Genomic DNA, 20,006 nt, shown 5'->3' on the forward strand with positions numbered 1-20,006 from the left:
CATGTTATCAAGGGAGTCGTAAACCTACAACTAGTGCATCTACTTGTACTTGTACTTGTAGAACATGTACAACTGTATGGAATTTGATGCGAACAGGCGGATTATTACAATTTTATGCGATTCGTATGCAATTTGCCTCGAATTATGCGATTATTCGATTTTGGTAGGAATTATGCGAAAAATTATGCTAGCATAATCCGTCAAGGCCTATTGAGGACCCGGTTGGGGATGCCGTCGGGACCAGGTGCCTTGCCTGTCGTCCCTGTGGTGAGCGACGGAATTTCCGGTGATCCATTCCGAGTTCTTGCTTGTCTCACAAACTGGTGAAGGAAGGGATGGACGGTATCCAGGTATCTACCTACAAAGTAGTTTGCACTGAGCGGATATAAGCTCTGTACTTTGTCCGCGTCAGGGTTTTCATTAGATTTAGCTGCTGTTGGTATGCTTGTTAGTTTTGTTGTGTTGGGTACTTCTTAAAAATGCTATAGAGATCATATTTCCACTTGATTGCTGTGTGGAGATGGGCATCAACCCAGGGTGGCTGTGAGAATACGGCTGCTTGCTCAACGGCCAGAGGTGCTTCTCAAGGGCAATGTTGAAAAGGGAGGAAAAGTGCGAAAGCGTATCATTGACGTGGCTAGCACGCAGGTGCTAGCTCCAGTCAATATCGGCCAGCTCTGCATTCCCAACCCTCCTTAAAAAAAAAAAAAAAAAAAAAACCTCCTTCCCTGTAACATAATAACATATTCGCTGCCTTGTCATTGAGCATTTGTGCTCGTTTGGATTAGCGAATTCAAATAAAGTATACAAACAAACAAACAAATAAACATTCACACTAGCTCAGACGTAAGATGGCACAGATTTAAAGTCATAGTCCGGCTTTGCAGGAACAGCCCTGAAGTTGTACTACTGGGGTGCAGCAGGCGAGATCCTCATGATAAGCAGCAGCGGTAGGCATGTACAGTGTAGTAGGAAGTGACTGAGAATGATCTGTGCGTGCTCAGATGCATCAAGAGGAGTAACAGATGTGACAGAGAGAAGCAGGTTAGGATGATTCGTGATAACAACGTCATGATGATGAGCCGTGGGGGGGGGGGCTGAAGTGCGCAGGGAATGTCACCATTTGCTCCAGGCCAAAACAAGAGAAGAGGTTATGGAACTCCCTTCCAGCACGAGTCGTGGTGTCACCAGCAGACCAGTCGGAGTGGTGAGCATTCAATTCTCCTGCGAGTACAAGCGCAGAATTGGGGAGGCTAATGCTGGATAGACAGTCCTCTAGGAGCTCATTAAATGCCTGGACTTGGGAGATGCTGTCTCCAGGGGGTCTGTGAGCGGAGCGGATGATAAGGGGAAGTGAGGGAAGGGTCACTGGCCGTAATTCGAGCCAAACCGCTTCCAGTCCACAGCGTCCAATGTCGAAGCGGCGCTTGATGGAGAAGAACGACCTGTCAGCTACAAGAGTAGCAACACCGCCAAAGCTTCTCGCTGGCAGGTTACTGTATCACAGCGGGTTGTAGGTGGGCGGTCCAGATGGTATGACGTAAATGTATAGCCGGGAATTGAGATGTCCATGGCAGCTAGCTGTCAGCCACGTTTCACATAGGCAGATTATGTCTGGAGAATACTGACGACAGACTTGACTAAGCTCAAAAAATGTATTCACTATGGAGCGGCAGTTGAGTGAGAGTACTGAGAAGGATGAAGATAATTGGGCAGGTTGATTGAGAGTTTTAGTAGCGTGTCGTTCAGAATCAGGAAAGAATGGTGGTGCAAGTGGATTCAGCGACAAACTCAGCTCTGTTGAGTGACGCGGTCTGATTTAAAGCGCCATTCACGAACCAAAATTCCACTTGGCCAGAAGTCTAAACTCTGTGCCTTCTCCCAATGCTCCTCCGAGATAACCAGATGGGCATACGCCAGACCAAAATGCCGTGCAGCAGATACTGAGAACTTGATTACCGTCACACTGCGGTCCGCAAACCACTTTGCGATTGCACTTGCAGAGCAACCGACATCAACTCGACCAACGTAGACAGCCTTGCACTTTGCGGACTGGCACAGGTCGCGCTTGCGTGCAGAGCGCTGATAGCAAGATACGTCACAGTTGTCATGATGTCTGCAGTGCCGGATCTGTTCCTGAGCCTGGCCCTGGCCTGAGTAGGTCTACGTCCTATCTGGTGCATGCAGCCTGGGCAGACTTGGTACGAAAGCCGGTGCAGCCTCAGCCCCAGAGTAAGAGTGGGGCCGGGGGTGGCCCCGGTGCATCGGTGCCTGGCATGCACCCACACAGCCTGCGCGCGGGCCTTGGATGCGTTGCCTCGCTTGCCTGCCTGTAGATCTACAAGCTGCATTACCTGCCTGGCCCTAGGCCCTCCGCGATCCGCAGCTGCTCTCTGTTTTGCCACGTGCCATTTCCCTTCATCCAGCCCCAGAACGTCGAACTCGCAGCGAGCAGAGTAGATCTACTACTCAGTATAGTGTCATTGGCCATGCATGACCACCAGCTCCAACACTACTGCCACTAGCTGCTTGCATCTGTCTCGCTGGCATTGAAGCGCTCGTTTCCACACTATCTACGCACCACATCTGGCTCGGACAATCCACTCGCCCGATGATCAGCCATGATGATGCTCTTCTCAGTCACAACCCCTGTAATTGTTCATAGTCTTACAGTTTCTCCCGCACACTCACTGGTGAGTGGTGTTAACTCTTCCTTTCTTTTCACTTTGTTGACTTGTACAGCTCTATCTTTAGTTTTTTGGCGCGTGTTTTTGGCCGTGATGCCGAGGCCTCAGGTCGGCAGAGCCATCAATGCCCCACCATCACTGCTGCGTCTCGTTGCAGCCCCTGCTCAGTAATAGTCACGTTTGTCCTAGTCTCAGTACCATTGTCTTTCTTAATTTTAAAGTTATTTTCGAGCTGGGAATGTGAGCATACATGTAGTAAAAATAAAAATAAAAATAAATAGATAATGCACCCGCGGTGAAGGACTGGTACAGGTTGGTTGGGCGCCGGTCAGGCACTCCTCCAGCTTCATCACTCGACTGCAAGCTATGTCCGCGCTAGCAGCCACACCCACACGTCGGATCTCTTCGCCTTGTGACCATATCGTTTGCTGCAAGGGCCGAGTATCCGTGCTTGTTGCACGGGGGCCAGAGTCCATGATATCTTGGTACTTGGATGAGAGAAAGGCTACGCTGGTCTCCAGCTCACGCACTCTACCCTGCATATCCTATAACAGTATGCTCCATCTCCTGCATGGCTGCATGCTTGTCCTTCCCAGTCAGTTTCTTTCAAGAATATTGACTCGTTCAGGCGAGAATCGAAGCCAATAAAGGAGTTACGGATGTCTGACACCTCACGGATACTCGCAATGGAATCCAGGACCCTTCCCATTCGCTCCTCCCGGTTGATATTGGAGAATGGCCTAAGCCTTATGAAGTGGGACATTATGCTCAGCATGCATACATTTCAACAAGTAAAGTTGTCACTGACCTATTATTCGTTGCTGCTACTTGCAAGTACTTGAAAGTAGTGGAGCACCTTCCTTGCGCTCCTCTTTCAGGGCCTGCCCCGCCACATCCCAATTCAAGCGTACTTTGAAATTATACTTTCATGGCTAATGATTCTGATCCCGAGAGAACTCGATGCTCTGATCACTGTTTTCTTTACTTTGCTTTCTTTACTCCACTTATCCAAGTTATTGGAAAGAAAAGGATCCAAGTTATCATCGACTTATTCTCTTCTTTTCTTTACTCCGCTTTCTTTACTCCACTTATCCAAGTAAGTTATAAGAAGAAAAAAGATCTGAATTATCAATTTTGAGAGGATTGGGAGAATTTCAAATTCAAAGGATCAGTCGCGACATGAACTGCCTGGAAAGAGAAAAAATCTCTTTTCAGGCAGTTCACTTCCCCGGCTGATCGAAGTTATCGTCCGCTTTATTCTTTTCTTTTCTCCTTTTCCATCGTCATCGTAAGACACCGTATTGCGATGTAAAAGGAAAAAATAGATACATGTATTGTGAAATCTGGTATAGGGCTCCGCTTAGTGCGGATCGGCAGCTCAAGTGAAATATAGCATGCGCAGCCCATGCTCCTTCCCTGGCTCAGCATTTCAACAACGTGTCACTTCAGTCAGTCAATTCCCCAATAAGTATACAATGCAGGTCAGTGAATGGCAGGGAGGGCCTTACGGCTTGTCAGTGCCCGACAGGTTAGCCCGAAGGCCATATGGCCCTTGGCGGGAAAGTCGCTGATTGGTCGTCTCCTGGACAACGAGACAGACCTCGTTCTTAACGTTAGTACACCTACGGTACAGTCCGACAAGGAGCTATCAATTATTTAGCCGAACGAGCTGTTGATCACTGTCACCGGAGGGTATCATGGCGAGTGACAACCATCATTGCATAATGCTTTGTATTGAGTTGCAAACCAGTGTTGGTGATGTCATTTCATGCAAAGAATCTCTAGTGGTGATGTAATGGTATTGCCTATTGAGTGATATCGAAATGCAGTATCGAAATGCAGTCTGAGATCATCTTCGTACACACGAAACTTCAAGGGGAAACTCAAGCTGGCACAGTACAGACAAGGAAAGCAGGTAGTTGGTAAAGAGCAATCATATGATAGTATAGGCATGCGGCGTTGAAAAGATAATAAATATTTGAAACAAACACTCTACCCATGCCCATGCCCATAAAACGAACCGTCAATCAATAAACTCAATTTTTAACCAAAAAAACTTGATAAACAAAAATAATGATAAACACAGTATACAAGATCAGAAAATTACGTAACAAGGCGAGACTCGGCCACCACGGCGGAACTATCCACACAACGTTGGACGGGGAAACCCCTAGGAGAACGAGCACCAGGGATACAAAGAATGCTGGATCTCAGTAAACCGTGAGGGTCAGCACAAGGCCCGGTTGAGGGCTATGGCACTAGTATGTGGTATGCAAGTCGCTAGGACCAGTTTTTTTTTAATCTTCTCTTTCCCACTTCTGTTTCAATTAATTATTTCAGTCTATCATTCATAGTATATGTTGGACTCAGTAGAGCGTCCAGCCCCTATATGATGTCCAACCCCTATATAGAGTCCATTGGTCCAAAATCCACAGTACAGAGTCCAAAACTGGAATCAACTGTGAGCTCAGTTTAGATGGACATCACTCCCTGTATAGAGTCCAGCCAAATGGCTTCACCCCTATATAGAGTCCATTGGTCCAAAATCAACTGTACGGAGTCCAAATTTTGAAATCAACTATAAAGATTAAAGAGTCTTTATGTGGACAACACTCCCTGTATAAAGTCCAGCCAATTAGGCATCCCCTATCGAGTTCGAAATTAGACATAGGATCTGCTGTAAGCAGTGAATATTAACCAGAAAACGGCCTCTCCCTTATCCTTTACATCATTCACTTCTCAAGATAAAAATATGTATTGAGGCGCCACTGCAGCCACTTCACTACATGAAAAACCCTACAAACCCCATCCTCAAATCAAGTGGTCTCTACGCAGACGCTGCAAATTACAATATCTCAATCATGCAGTTTTGCCAAATTATTGTGCACGCACACACACACATGTACACACCCACACAACGCCAAGAAAATACCTAGAAAAAAACAAGAATCGAAAGAGAATAATGGAGAGCCCAGGATCAATTATTTGTTTTCAAACTATTGCGCACACACACACACACACACACACACACACACACACACACACACACAAACTTATAGAACGCCAAGAAAACACCAATAAAAGAGTAGAGACACAATACACACGCAACTCCAACAGCCATGCAAACGTCCACCCATTTACACGTAAAGTCAAGAGGGATAACAAATAATTATACGAAACGAATGCATACGGGGACGGGTACACGCACGTTTACATACACATAGTAAGGTAAGAGAGTAACATAGTGCAGTGGTCAGCATAATACTAGCACATGCTGAGAGTGCAATAGCAAGCTTCACCATTGCTCATGGCCATGCAAATGTTCAGCAGCACTCAGTTCCGCAAGCTTCTGAAGATCAGCACACCTGCAACAAATATATAGCACAAGGATACGCTTATTAACGTAATGATGCATGGGAGCACACAACTACCAAGTTCTCAACGAATGTGATGCTCAATGAAAATCAATCCACTCAAAGACCTGTGAACAGGTGAGGGTGGGGACAATAATCTATTAGTAATACGAGGAATAAGATCGTTTGTGCACACTCAAGACGCACAGACACACCAACATACATGTAGTGTACACAGTGTTTCACTGCAACTAAATTGAAATGAGATGATTTGAACAATCTGTAAAGCGTTGCCGTCAGTCAGTCTTCCCCAAGATGGAAATGCAATGATTTGTTGTCACGAGGCAGTTTCACTGACACAATGTCATGTTCGTGACATCAAAACGGTTACTTCAGGGAATACGAGTATTAGCTTGAAGCTTTTTCTTGTCATTGGCATACAAGCAATCCTCCTACTACTACTAGAACACTGGCACTGCGTTTGTGGATCCCATTGTATTTGACATCATACTATAATTTCAGGGCTCACAGTCGGTATGCAGGATCGACAAAAGCGTCGTGCGAGGGCGGGTTTGGTGCACGTGAGTCGCGTGACCCCACGAGAGCACAGATCGTGTACATCCTACGCATCCCAACAGAACAAAGAAGTAAAGAGAAAGAACCTGGGCTTGAGTAGCCTGTTCTTGTCTTGTAGATCTATAGAGCCGATGTTCGCGATATTTTGGTCGGACCTGTCCTTTCCTCGCTTCTCTTGGCATGCAGTGTCAAACCATTCTCGTTTCCGTTCGTCTCGATCTTGTGCTTTTACGATCGTGCATACTCCAGTGGAAATAGTTTGCTTTATTATTTTCACTGGGAATTGCACTGCAACACTGAACAGTTACTGCCAGCCCTCGGCAACGACTTGCCTTTCACTGTGCCTTGTAGAATTGGTCCACCGAAGGAGAAGGCGAAAGGCAACCTGTGCTAGTCCCAGGAAATTCATGTCATGTAGCCGCTGTTCGACCAAATGCTGATGCTACAATGAGCGATCGCGATATTCCACAGGTAAGAAGACAAACAAACGAGTCAGAGCTCGCCAGGCAGGTAACGCCGAGAACATACAACACGGAGCTGCTGATCGGATGGAGGCGAACGGGACCAGCAAATCCGCCAGGCGTTAGTTGAGGGCCACTAAAGGCCAGGTTTCCAGAGGTACCAGTTCCTCCATGATGGCGAAATGCGCTGCCACAAGAACTCCAGCGAGAACGAAAGCACAGCAACCAACTCCGCGGGCGAACTGAGGAGAGAACACTGAAAAATCTGTGCGCAATGATTTTCTGTTGGACGGCGCGCGTTGCTGTTCCGCTGCATGCATGCGTTTTTCTTGTTGTTTGATCTGGTGCTGCTTTTGCACTTTTGGCGTTCTGCGCGCTGAGTGGCACTCACTCAAAAATGTCCACTACATCTCATTCTTGGCGGATTTTGATCATCTATGGCTTATTTTTTTCAGCGTGGAATTCTCCAGACATTTACCGATCACTTTTCCGTTTGCTGTGCCGAAATCGAAGCCAAAACGACCAGACTTTGGCTAATCCGTGCCGGAAAACTGGAGGGAAAATGGTGAAACGCTGCGGTAGATCACTGAGTTTGGGGGTTTTGAATCAGCACAGCGAATCCCAGCTTCGTGGACATCAGGGCCGATGTAGTGGACAAGATCAAAGATTTGAGAATAGAGGAGAATAGAGGCCTGTGATTGGTCAGTTGTCATCACGTGACATCCGCGCAAAGCCGTGCGCGACTCCACGCTTTTGTATTGGACTGTGAGCCCTGAATTTGTAGAGGAAGAGTGTCGTGGAGTTTCACATAATTTTCACAGGGATAAAAATACATTTCTCATGAAATAATTATAATAATAATTATTGATGATAGCTAGACGATCGTATACGATTGATGCAAAGTCCTTGCAGTCCTTGAGGACTATTACGAAGTGGTTGATTACTTTTAGGGCATTCATTCAAGCAACATCAAACAAACACGATACGCTCCTTGAAAATGGAAACAAATTCAAGCATAACGACAGAACAGCAGACCAATCGAAACGAGTAAAAGCTTCCTTACCTCAGTCATCGTCCTGTCATGTAGTTGGACAGCCTTTTGACACGGTGGTACAGGCAGCTCTTGTCCAGTCAAACAGGGGTATCCTTGTGGCGTCGAACGAAAGAGAGTGTCAGTGTATCTGACTCGTCAGATTGGAACTGTGCTGAACTTTTCTCTTTCTCCGCTTTCTGCTTTCATCCCTCGCTCTGATGAAACCGTTCAAACGTCTTACTGGCAGCAATGGCCAGCCAAACAGGGGATCCTTGTGGCGTCGAACGAAAGAGAGTGTCAGTGTACCTGACTCGTCAGATTTGAACTGTGCTGAACTTTTCTTGTTCTGCAATTTCTGCTTTCATCCCGCGCACTGATGAAACGTCTTCAGAGAACCACAAGACGCTTTCCAGATTTGATTTTGAACGTCTCCTTATCCTCCTTGGTTACCTCGAGACAGATTACTGTCAGCAACTGCACAGCAGAACTGGGAGCCATGGCTAAAGTGGAGAAAGGAATGCGCTGCCACGAGGCAAGCAAAACTGAAAATGTGTTCGTTCTCTTTCGGGCACAACACACAGGACGGCGTGACTGGATAAACTGGACTCCTGGACTGTGAATAGGGGACTTGTAGAAAAAGTGTGCTCCTTATGGGGGATTGCGCGGCAGGATGAAGCTGATCAAAACTGAGTGGACTCCTGGACTCTGTATAGTGGATTTTGGACCAATGGACTCTATATAGGGTGCTGGACATCATATAGTGCATGGACTCTATACTGAGTCCTACATATATACCCCTTGGCTCGCACAGTCTACAGTCAAACCTGTCAAGGCGACCACTCGGATAAGGCGACCACCTGTCCCAGAAGACTACTGCAACCAGGACCCAAGGATGCTATTTCCAGCCAAATGACAGGGCCTGGATAAGGAGACCACCTGGTAACAGAGACCGTGTTTTGAAGGTCCCTTGAGCGGTCGTCTTAGACAGGTTTCCCTGTGTGTTGATTCTGAGACCGGAATGGTGCACAATAGATACTGACTGGTCTGGCCGAGATCTGTTGGCTTTGGCACCGACACGAGTGCAGTCTATTCATCTTCCCTCGCAGTAAATGTGACCCCACACGGGTACAGACAAGCACGGACCTCATACAGTCTAGCTGTGCAGAAAAAGATTTAAGAAAAAAAGAATAAAATATTGAAGAAAAGGCTCTACCGAAAAATTTAAATCGAACATCGTGATGAAAACGCAACAATCATAGAAAATGGAAAGAAGAGTGGCGCAAGGCAGTATTGAAGGAAATAAGATGAATATATTATAAAAGTATTCTTCAGACTTTCCTTTTTCAACCCCACAAACCTCTGAAAATAGTATAAGACGTGGCCATACCTCCAAACTGGGATCAGTACTGAATTACCACTCTCTATCTGCACGCACATGCATCTAGGCTGACAGCTTGCGGCCAAAGAAAAGGCCCCAGCACTGATCACCAGCGTTGACTCTCTCGACCTTAGCCTTCCAACCTGTGACCAGGTCATCATAGTCTTTCTCAGAAAACTCCTGCAAAGAAATGTGGAGCATGAGACAAAGCGGACGTCAGAAAAGCAAAAAAAGCTGTGCACGGGGAGAGTGGTACTGATCATTGGGACCTCCTGTGAGTGCATATCTATTAAACATGGAGCATGCCAATTGCCTTAGCCTCCTGACATCTATACAATATGCCCCACCGTGCAGCCCAGCCACTGCATGCACAAATAAGTGCAGTTTACACAGATATATATCAAGCATGAACACTTGAAGCTAGTTGTGGTACATGAAGAGAGGGCTCAATTCACCTTGGCGAAGACTTACACCGACGCACAGAAGGAATACAAACTGGTTAACTGTAATGCACAAAAGAGCATGCAGACGTTGCCACTGTTTAAATCTCTCCTTTAGCAGTGTGCAGTGTGCCCCACCAAATGAAGAGTGATCAACACCGTGCGTTGAAGCGCGTGCACACAGTAGGGAGAGAGGAAAAGCAAACATGTTGCGGCTAACAATTTTCCTCTATCCCTCCTGTGCGATTCTCTCCACACGCCATGCGTTTTGAGCGTGCACTAGTGACAACCTGCATGACAATTACAAACCTCTCTATCTCTAAGCCTGCGATCATACCTTGACAAGCTCACTCCGCTCTGCTGATGCTCTCTTGACTTCACGCAGCAAGACATCGCAGAACTGACGACTGCGGTCATCAGCTACAACCTCTGCAAAGCCAGCATCACGGAGAATCTGCACGTACACATATGTAGGGGACGCATACTTATTTAAAAGAAGAAGTTAACAATCTTCCTCAGCCTACTCAAGCTCAACTGATGAGGGGTGAATTCCCCGAAACACTGTGTATTGAGCAGGGAGTAGTGCTTTCTTGCAGGTTTGCCGAGTCGAAGGTTCGATGGACTTCTCGTGTGCTCTGGATGGCAGTCGTGAGTCAGTCAAGTGTCAAGTAAAGTCGGCGGAATAGCGCGAGCTCCGGTGTGGGGAGCAAACCCTTTCTTACAAGTTAACATAGGCATGCAAATAAAATGGTACATTTCAAGGCTGAAGGCCCAACTGATCAGCCAGACGTAGTTACCATACACAGGCTGCGTTGTGAAAACCGTACGGAAAATAGTGGAGGAGATGCCCCGAGTTTCCATCTTCCCTCAATGATTCATTGGTGCTCTCTGCAACTTCTGCTGGTGCTGGTATTCTCAGATCATAGCTGGTGGTTGACAAATGGATGAAGGTCTGTTCAATGCCTCGTCTGCTCGAAATTGGTTCTACCAAAGCTGATTTTCGCATGAAGTGTAACCCAATGTGCAGATCGTAAAAGCACTTCGAAACCCACTGTTCTTTATCGTAGGGTCTAGAACCCTGTTACAAAAATGATCACTATATATCACAGCCTTCCCTCAGCGAACTCGCGGCTCTCACTGCGTCGAGCACAGTTTCAGAGCATGAAATTGTGAGCAGCCGGACAAAAATATCACCCAGGTATATTATCAGTATGAAAGGTGATGTAAGCCATCCAGCTCAGAGCGGGAATAATAGGCAAGGACATGATGAAAAGATCACAATACGATAACCATTACCTGTCCATAGTGCTTGACACTGTGCAATGTGTAGTGCCGCTGCTCAACATAGGTCTTGAAACTATCGCTCCACTCTCCCTCGCCGCAGCAGTAGTCAGAGATCAGGATCCGACCACCGGGTTTCAGCCAGCGCTGCACAACACACAGGAGACGGGGCAGCAATCAGATCATCTGTGGAAAGCCAGTGGTTGGAATGTTGCTCAACTCAATACACCTCCAATGATGGCGTTATCGAACAATAGCAGTATTGAATAACGAATACATTCTACAATATGCACTCATTCCATCATGTTTTTATCTACTTGTGAAGATAACAATGCTAATTTTACTGAATACTTCCCATAAGCTAAACTGCATCGCATTAAGTGGGCTTGCATGGCAAGCATGTTCATGAGGGCAACGTGTGCCTGCTATGTGTCATCACCACACGAAATACTCACAAAGAACTTCTTGAAGACTTCGGCTTTGTTGGGAATGTGAAGCAGAGTGTCTCGGCTGTAAATGACGTCAAAGGACTCGTCGGGAAACTGGCGCTTGGTTATGTCAGATACTTCATACAATACCTGCAAAACACAACCAAGTTTGCAGTTGAATTCGAATGTACTGTGCAAGAACGAAGCATAGCCTGCCAAGTCTCAACACACTAGCTCAGTGCAGGCATGCATGGGTTAGGGGCTGGATTTTGTGACGAAAATCACTGCAGACAGATATTGACTGGTGCTTTTGCCGATGCACGCGCACCTGTCCTGTCCTGAACACTGCCGTAAGACGGGCACATGTCCCCTCGTACGAGGGGCCGACAAACATGAGGTAGGTTGATTGAGTACGGTACTCAGCACACTCTGCAGGCTAGCGACCAGCAAGAGTTCTGTTATACATGTACTTTGCACAGCTGTGGAGTTGAAAACCCCTCTTCGGTCGGCAGCACCTGCCACCATCAGAAAGATTTCCTCCGACAGCTGCCGTCTCCATAGGTCAGTCGCTTTCGACCAGGCTGCGGACGTTCCACGTACCAATACTCAAAACCTGTTCCCCCTGCCGTCGTCCTTGTGCGGTAGTTGTCACCACCTGCGGGTTCGCAACACCTCGCGGGGGCATCTGAACAATTCAGAGGCACAACGAGGAGAGTGTCGGCATCAGAAAGTATCCGACCAAGTCTCCTGTTGAGTCCTTTACCTCAGTACATTCACCTGGACGCCTGCAGTAACCTTAGGCCACCCTAAGCCGTCCAGAATGGCTAGAAACAGCCAAAAACCACCAGAAACTACGGAGCTAAAAAAATCAAATCGTCCAAGAAGACCCTTGGACACACACACACACACACACACACACACACACACACACACACACACACACACACACATAGACACACACAGATACATTATATATGTAACATACCGATCCTGTTGAGCAGCTGACTGCCCGTGCAAGAGCAATGTGCACCATGTTGGTAGAGAGATCCAGACCCAGCACATCCACGCCATAGTTCTCCGCCATGTAGAGAGCACCGCCACCCAGACCTGATCCAACGTCCATCACCTGCTCGCCTTCTTGCAACTTCAGCATCGGGACAAACTCCTATGAGTAGAGAAGGGAAGAATTGAGAGAAAATGGTTACCATAGTGATAATTCTCTTCTTGAGACACAGAGTTTCAGCAGTAAGGGAAGGCACATGTAACCGTAGTACAGGTGAAACCTGGTCAAGCAAACACTCGGCTGGTTTCTTACAGCGCGACCAATGACCTCTATAAACCACTATTCACTGGTACAAACGTCATGGAAGAGTCACTCGGCTTTCAGAGGCCACCTGTACTTAACGACAACAGCTCCATGGGTAGTCGTGTTGAAACCCGCAGGTTTCGCATGTGGTTCAATGCAGCGAATAAGGTGAAAATGTTAACAGCAGCCAACCAGAAATATTCACTCATATTAACTAATACGGCTCGCTGAGGCAATACGGCTACATAACATTAAGAGTCACTGACGCAATGCTAATGCACGCAGGATATGATGAAAATCTCACTTTCTAAAACATGGCTCCCTCCCCCTAGTCTCTCTTTCCCATTACGCCACACAACTTCTAGACAAGCCAGTTGTACAAACATACTACTGACGAATGGTGGCTTTGCAGTTGTAGGTGGTTCTCCACAGCCTTTTAATAGTATGACAGAGCAACTATCAATTAGCTTCAAATGGTGAAAAGGAAACAGTCAAGCCTTTCACTGGCATTGGAAAGCATAAAGCCCAAATCAGACTCACAGCTGTTGTCTCTGGACCACCGGTGCTGACGTAATTCTTGCCAAACATCTTCTCGTAGCGAAGGATGCCGTTCACAGAGTACTGCTGCTGGTCAAGGAATTGACGCATCGACTGGAAGCCGTAGAAGTCATCATTAGACTTCGTTTTCTTGTCCACTATCACCTACAAAGAGAGCAGCGTTGTGACATGAATACTTTTACAGAAATGCCAGGGCTTGATATACGTAAACTGTGAAACTAGATTACCGCTCGACCGGTCGTGGCCAAAAAATTACAATCCAGGGCAAATTACTGTTGTACCCAATAGCACATCTGTTGCCAATACGTTGACCATGCCGGGCCCAAACTGAATCCTTCGCTCCATGTCCTGATGAATGCGCAGCAGCACATGCATACCAACCCCTGGCCTTGCACATCAGTCCTTTACCTTGCTCCAGCTCCAGCACATCTGATGGGGGTTATTCTTCATTTGCAGGTATGTACGCACACAACGCGAGAAGTCCAGCTCAAACCCGCAAGCCGTCGCGGACGCTGCACTTTCGCAGTACGCTGTCTCAAATGTATGATGATAGTGCTAGGAGGGCACAGAAGAAGCGAGAGAGAAACGAGGAACAAAAAGACGTTAACAGCTAGCAGCAACAAATGCATTCATACAGTACACAAAGTGCCAGACAAGAACAAACGCCTGCAAGAAAATCAAGCTTCAACCGTACAATATCAGCCATGGCCATACAGAGCACTGACAAGAGTGGAAGGGAACGCTGGCAACGTTGCTCTACCTTTGGATCTCTGTACTTGGTTGGGTTGGAAAGATCACGCGGCCGATCACCAGACTGACGGAAGCAGGACTCGCGGAAGAAGACGTGACCTCCAACCTTCACCCACCTGCCAAGGGATCAAGCAATCACCCAACAGAGAAAAGCAAAACATGACTTTAGGTGCGACTCAGAGTAGTCTCAGAGTAGTGTGCATGTAGAGATCAGAGTAGTGTGCATGTAGAGATCAGAGTAGTGTGCATGTAGAGATCAGAGTAGTGTGCATGTAGAGATCAGAGTAGTGTGCATGTAGAGATCAGAGTAGTGTGCATGTAGAGATCAGAGTAGTGTGCATGTAGAGATCAGAGTAGTGTGCATGTAGAGATCAGAGTAGTGTGCATGTAGAGATCAGAGTAGTGTGCATGTAGAGATCAGAGTAGTGTGCATGTAGAGATCAGGTGCATAGCAGCACGAAAAAGCAGATGATGGAAAAATAGTAACTCAAAATACATCACACTGTAACAGTGACCTGTGAAGCTCATCCACCATGTGAAACAGCATGCAACGGCGGGGTAGCAATGCAAAAGAGGTGGCCAGCTTACCTGAGCATTCTCTTGGTTAGCTCTTCCAGCTCAGCATCACTGATGTACATCAGTAACCAGTTAGAGAAGACAATATCAAACGAGTTCTCCTCGTAGTCCAGCTTCATAGCATCGCCGCTCACAAATGTGATGTTGGGATGTTGCACACCATTGATCTGACGGTTCTTCTCCACAAACTGTTCCACAAAGTCAACTGAGGTGACATGTTGGGCTGTCTCAGCAAGAGTCCCTGTGTAACGACTGCGCAAACAGGAGAGTACAGTGTTGATGTGAACAAATCACTCAGAATATGATCGTACCGTTCCTTGAAATTTACTTCCAGTTCCAATTTTTATTTTGAGGTGCAAAGGAAGATGAAGATAGCACGTACTTATTGAGGCTTTAAGAATCAATTTAACTGCTTTGTAAGTTGAAGAAGCACATTGAGAACGTACTGTTGTGGACATGGAAATCCGGCCGCACGTCTAGCGGCCCCAGGGCGCTGGCCATGCAGCCGTGGAAAAGCGGTACACACGTGCATTTATGCGCTGCAGCGCGCTGGTCGCATCGGACCAACAAGTGCACTGCACGCAGCGTTCTGTACGGGTTGAGGGCGCCGGCCCCGGTCAATCGACTGGATTTCCATGTCGGCTACAGTACTATTAATCACAGGCGTAGTTTGAGGTGTGGCTGCTAGGCTTGTATCCAAGGGTTTCAGAGGGTGTGGATGACTCCCCACCCTACCCCCTTGCCGACAATCCAAAGTAAAATGTGTTCAACGTCTCTTCTATTCTCTCGGAGACCATTGCCGTTAGAAGAAGGCAAGATGCAGTGGCAGGTTTGCCAACCTGGTTGGTCTCATCATGGTGTGTGCTATGAAACTGTTGCCACTCCACTCAGTATCGGCTTGAATGCAGATGTGAGCGGATCCGTGTCTGCTCTAAACGGCTGTATCTACTGCATTGTCCTGTGCTCAGATAGCAATAAATATTGTACAGGTACATGCATACCTCGCTTATCCGTGCGGTCCGAGACCAGGCACTGCCCATAACTTCGAAATGTCCGGAACTCCGAATCACATACATTTTGATGGGAAAAGGCCATGCATATGGCATATGACGTCACTATTTCCACGAAAAGTGACAAAAAAGCAGTAATAATTCCACACTAAAACTTGCCCAAAGGGTGCCCGGTAGACCGAAGTGCCCGTAACGTTGGGGTCCGGATAACCCAGGTATGACTGTATATGCAGTAGCACATGACGCCCTTGTCAGCAGCCTGCCTACATGCCTGAGACCACCATACACGGAACGATCAATGAATTCTAAATAATTACGGGGCTGAGAAGTTTGCTTGCGTTCCTCTCCGTGACAGTTCGATGTTTCTAGAGAATGCCACCGAACATGCCTGGGAAGCAGAGTGGTTTCACGGTGACGCTCTTCGTTACGCTATTCTGTTCTTCCATGGTTGGCTCTCACCCTCCATCTCAATTCAATTTTAAAACCACTTATCATTCGACTTGCCCAGGGAAGAGGGCAGATGTACAAAATTATTATAAACAGTAGAGAACGCATCACGACCTACCCTATGCCAGCACCGAGCTCCAATACTCGCATTCCTTTCAGAGCGGGCAACATAGCAAGGATCTCCGGCTTCTCAGATTCGTCCAGCGACTTGGCTTTCGAGTCGAGCATGACATCTTGCAGCGATGCCGTCGTGCAATGACCGTCCCAGAAATCCTTCATCGCAGCTCGTGTGCTGCTGTCATCACCATTGCCGTTCGAGCCATGAGTCCCTGAGCCATTGCTCACAGATTCAGCCATGTTTTCTCAAGTAATAACCCGCAGATTTCCGCAGCCGAGAATAGTAAAAATTGCTGGAACGAAACTGCTCGCTATTATAGTGAAATGAAAATGACAAAAGGGCTTGCTGAATACTACCTTGCCTGGATTGCCAACCTACTTCGAGAAAACGAACGACTCCTACGGTTGTGAACACGACCTCGCTGGCTCATCGCCGCAGTTTTCCAACACAACTGGAAAGACGGTCTGTTTTGGACTGAAAGTGTCCAAATGGTGGAGGATTCTAGGAGAATATTTTCTGTTCATTCGTCGATCGCCTTGGCTGTCGACACAATCATGTCGATCAGTGAGCTGAGACGGCGCCACGTGGCACATGGTGGCATGATCATAAAAATGAGCTAGCAAGAGCTGTCATTTTTATTGGCATGATAACCACGTGCGCTGCATGGCCATCATTCATGATCATGCATGAGCTAAAATACATGTCGGTCAGGGGTCGTTATCATGGTTATGCACAGCTAGCTACGGACAGTTCAACTAACTAACTAACTTCAAGATTATGCTCGAAGACCGAAGTGAAGGCGAAGACGGAAGAGGTGGCCCGCCAATGCGAACGTCTTTGTGATCAGTTGATGCGTTGCAGCCACGAATCCGTCTTCAGGAGGCTTTTATTGCATCTTGATGATGAAAATGATTATACATCCTCTGCTTTCGATCGATGACATGTCGACAGTGAGTGGAGGTGGAAGAAAAAAACTATCTTGACTAGTTTGAGGGAAAGACATAAACGGGAAAAGTCTGAAGAAAAAATTGACTGTCACCACTAACCTCTATCTTCATCAAAATTGCTCATCTTTTTTGATACTGTAAAACAATCAATCTGCGGACAGCATGCTGTTTCGTTCTTTATGAACTCATCAGCGCAGCACAGAGAAAATGAGGCCGAACCTGATAGCAATGAAAATAAAATTTCCAAAGCCAGAAACATGTAATTTTAGGTGCATTAAAATTTCGGTGCCAGGGACCTGCCAGGTTTCAGGTGTAATGTAGAATTAGGTGACCAGCGCTCCCTTCCCATACAGTGCATACTCTAGTGCCTTTTAGGTGTACATGTCTGACCCTCCAGGAAATCGCGATTCCACGGATGCAACAAATTTCGCGATTTTGGCCCAAACCCGCGATGTTCAGCAAAATCTGCTATTTCCCGCGTTTTTTGTTGTTTTCTGCACTATATCTCACTTTTTTATGCACTTTTCACGCAGTTCTTTCCGTGATCCTGTAGGTTATTTGCACAGTACGACTCCGGAGTAGATATACGATGCAACACATTTCGTGAGTTGGCCCAAATCCGCAATTTTCTGCAAATAATTCCGCGAATTCCTGGCAAGTTCTGCATCATTCCGCACTTTTCGTCGCATTTTTTGTAACTTTCTGCCGCAATTTCTTGCGCAAGTTTTCGAGAGTTTTTTCCGCAAATTCCCGCAGGGACAGACATGTAATTTAAAATTAGGTGCCTGGTTTCTCTACCGAAATCACCGAAATTAAAGTTACACCGAAAATTGCATGTTTTACAGTAATATGTCATTATTCTAACGAAGAGTCGATTGAGTATGTACATCTACATGTATTATGCATGAAAAAGTCGCAACACATTTCGTGAGTTGGCCCAAATCCGCAATTTTCTGCAAATAATTCCGCGAATTCCTGGCAAGTTCTGCATCATTCCGCACTTTTCGTCGCATTTTTTGTAACTTTCTGCCGCAATTTCTTGCGCAAGTTTTCGAGAGTTTTTTCCGCAAATTCCCGCAGGGACAGACATGTAATTAAAATTAGGTGCCTGGTTTCTCTACCGAAATCACCGAAATTAAAGTTACACCGAAAATTGCATGTTTTACAGTAATATGTCATTATTTTAACGAAGAGTCGATTGAGTATGTACATCTACATGTATTATGCATGAAAAAGTCGCACTGCATTCTTTTTGTGGATAGACTGTAACATGTGTAGTAGTAACTACAATGTAACTCAGTGTACTCTCTTTTTTTTACATACAGAAATGTACTACATTCCGACCTCGCATAACCGCACATATCCGTTTTAGACAAAAAATATCCGGATAGGCGAGTAGGCCTCGACCAAATATGCTAAAAAAAGAGAGCATATTATGCTCGTCGCATATCAGGGAAAACATCCATAATATGCCAAAGGCTTAGCAAGATATGCAAAATGATATGCCAAAATATGCCAAAATATGCTCGACATAAGCAGAAAGTGTAGATCATTTCAGTAAAATTACAACCTTGGAATATTCATTGGCTTCACGGCTATCATGCTTATGGTGCAAATTAAAAACACATGCGGAATAGTATGGCTGGGATGTGTCCCCAGCAACCGTAGCGATTGTGTTGATCCATGGGGAAATGTAGCAAACGCCTCAACCATTCCAAATTCATCCATAAAAGGCATTTCCGTGAACGCATTTTGTCCATAATATGAATGTTTTGTCCTCATTTTCTTCAGAATATTTGAATTATATGCTGCCTTCATTCCAATATTCCCTTTGTCGCTCAATATGCCATATATCAACTGTCTCACAAAATATGCGGAAATATGCGCAAGAATATTTTGGTCGAGGCCTATAGGCGAGGGAACCGGATAATCAAACACACATACTGTATGTATGCATGGCATATGCTGTAAATCGGTAACCAACGATTTTCTTCCGGATGGCGAGGGATCCGGATAAAAGAGGACCGGATAAGCGAGGTCTGACAATACCATGACTACACTATGAGTATGAACCATGATGTACTGCAGAGCACGAGTGCAGACTAGTACTACACAATCATATTGTTAGATTGACAGCATGAAACAAGGTGGAGGACACTGTGTTCGCAAACAGTGACCTTACTACAACCATCCACGGTTGGTAGAGCCCCTTGGATGGTTGTAGTAAGGTCACTGTTTGCGAACACGGTGTCTCCGTCCTTGTTTCATGCTGTCAAACCAACAACAGGGGGCTACGATCAGTGATACTAGTACTCGGTTACCATGGTTACTGTCGACTTTAAGTACTGAGTCTGTAGTGTAGATATCTACACTGTACTACTGTAGTCAGTTGTGAAATGAGGTCAGGCCGCATGACAGATTGTACTGATCAGTCGACTCCACTTATATTATAACAAACTCGTTTTATCACGAAATCAGAACAATGTCTCTGTTCGAACCCATACAGAATCAGTGACCCTTAGTAACGAACGTTAATTGCGAACCATATCTTGTAGGGCTGCATGTAAACCTAGCATTCTTCATGTACTCATGGCATGCAGCCATGGGCCACATGCCAGTCATGGCGTGTTGCGTGCACGGTGTGAGCGCAATTCTGT

General features: G+C 46.3%; 1 protein-coding gene across 1 annotated transcript; it reads right to left on the reverse strand.

The window, feature by feature from the left end:
- Positions 1-9,168: 9,168 nt before the first annotated feature.
- Positions 9,169-16,909, reverse strand: LOC135815686 (uncharacterized). The gene is made up of 10 exons (XM_065329012.1): positions 16,403-16,909; positions 14,840-15,079; positions 14,262-14,367; positions 13,910-14,056; positions 13,484-13,645; positions 12,623-12,802; positions 11,665-11,787; positions 11,225-11,356; positions 10,266-10,382; positions 9,169-9,668 (listed from the first exon to the last, which is right to left on the reverse strand). The coding sequence occupies exons 1-10, from the start codon at positions 16,639-16,641 to the stop codon at positions 9,552-9,554; spliced, it is 1,563 nt and encodes a 520-aa protein (XP_065185084.1). The 5' UTR covers positions 16,642-16,909; the 3' UTR covers positions 9,169-9,551.
- Positions 16,910-20,006: the final 3,097 nt, after the last annotated feature.

This window comes from Sycon ciliatum, chromosome 4, assembly GCF_964019385.1.
Source record: "Sycon ciliatum chromosome 4, ocSycCili1.1, whole genome shotgun sequence".
Classification (NCBI taxonomy): domain Eukaryota; kingdom Metazoa; phylum Porifera; class Calcarea; order Leucosolenida; family Sycettidae; genus Sycon; species Sycon ciliatum.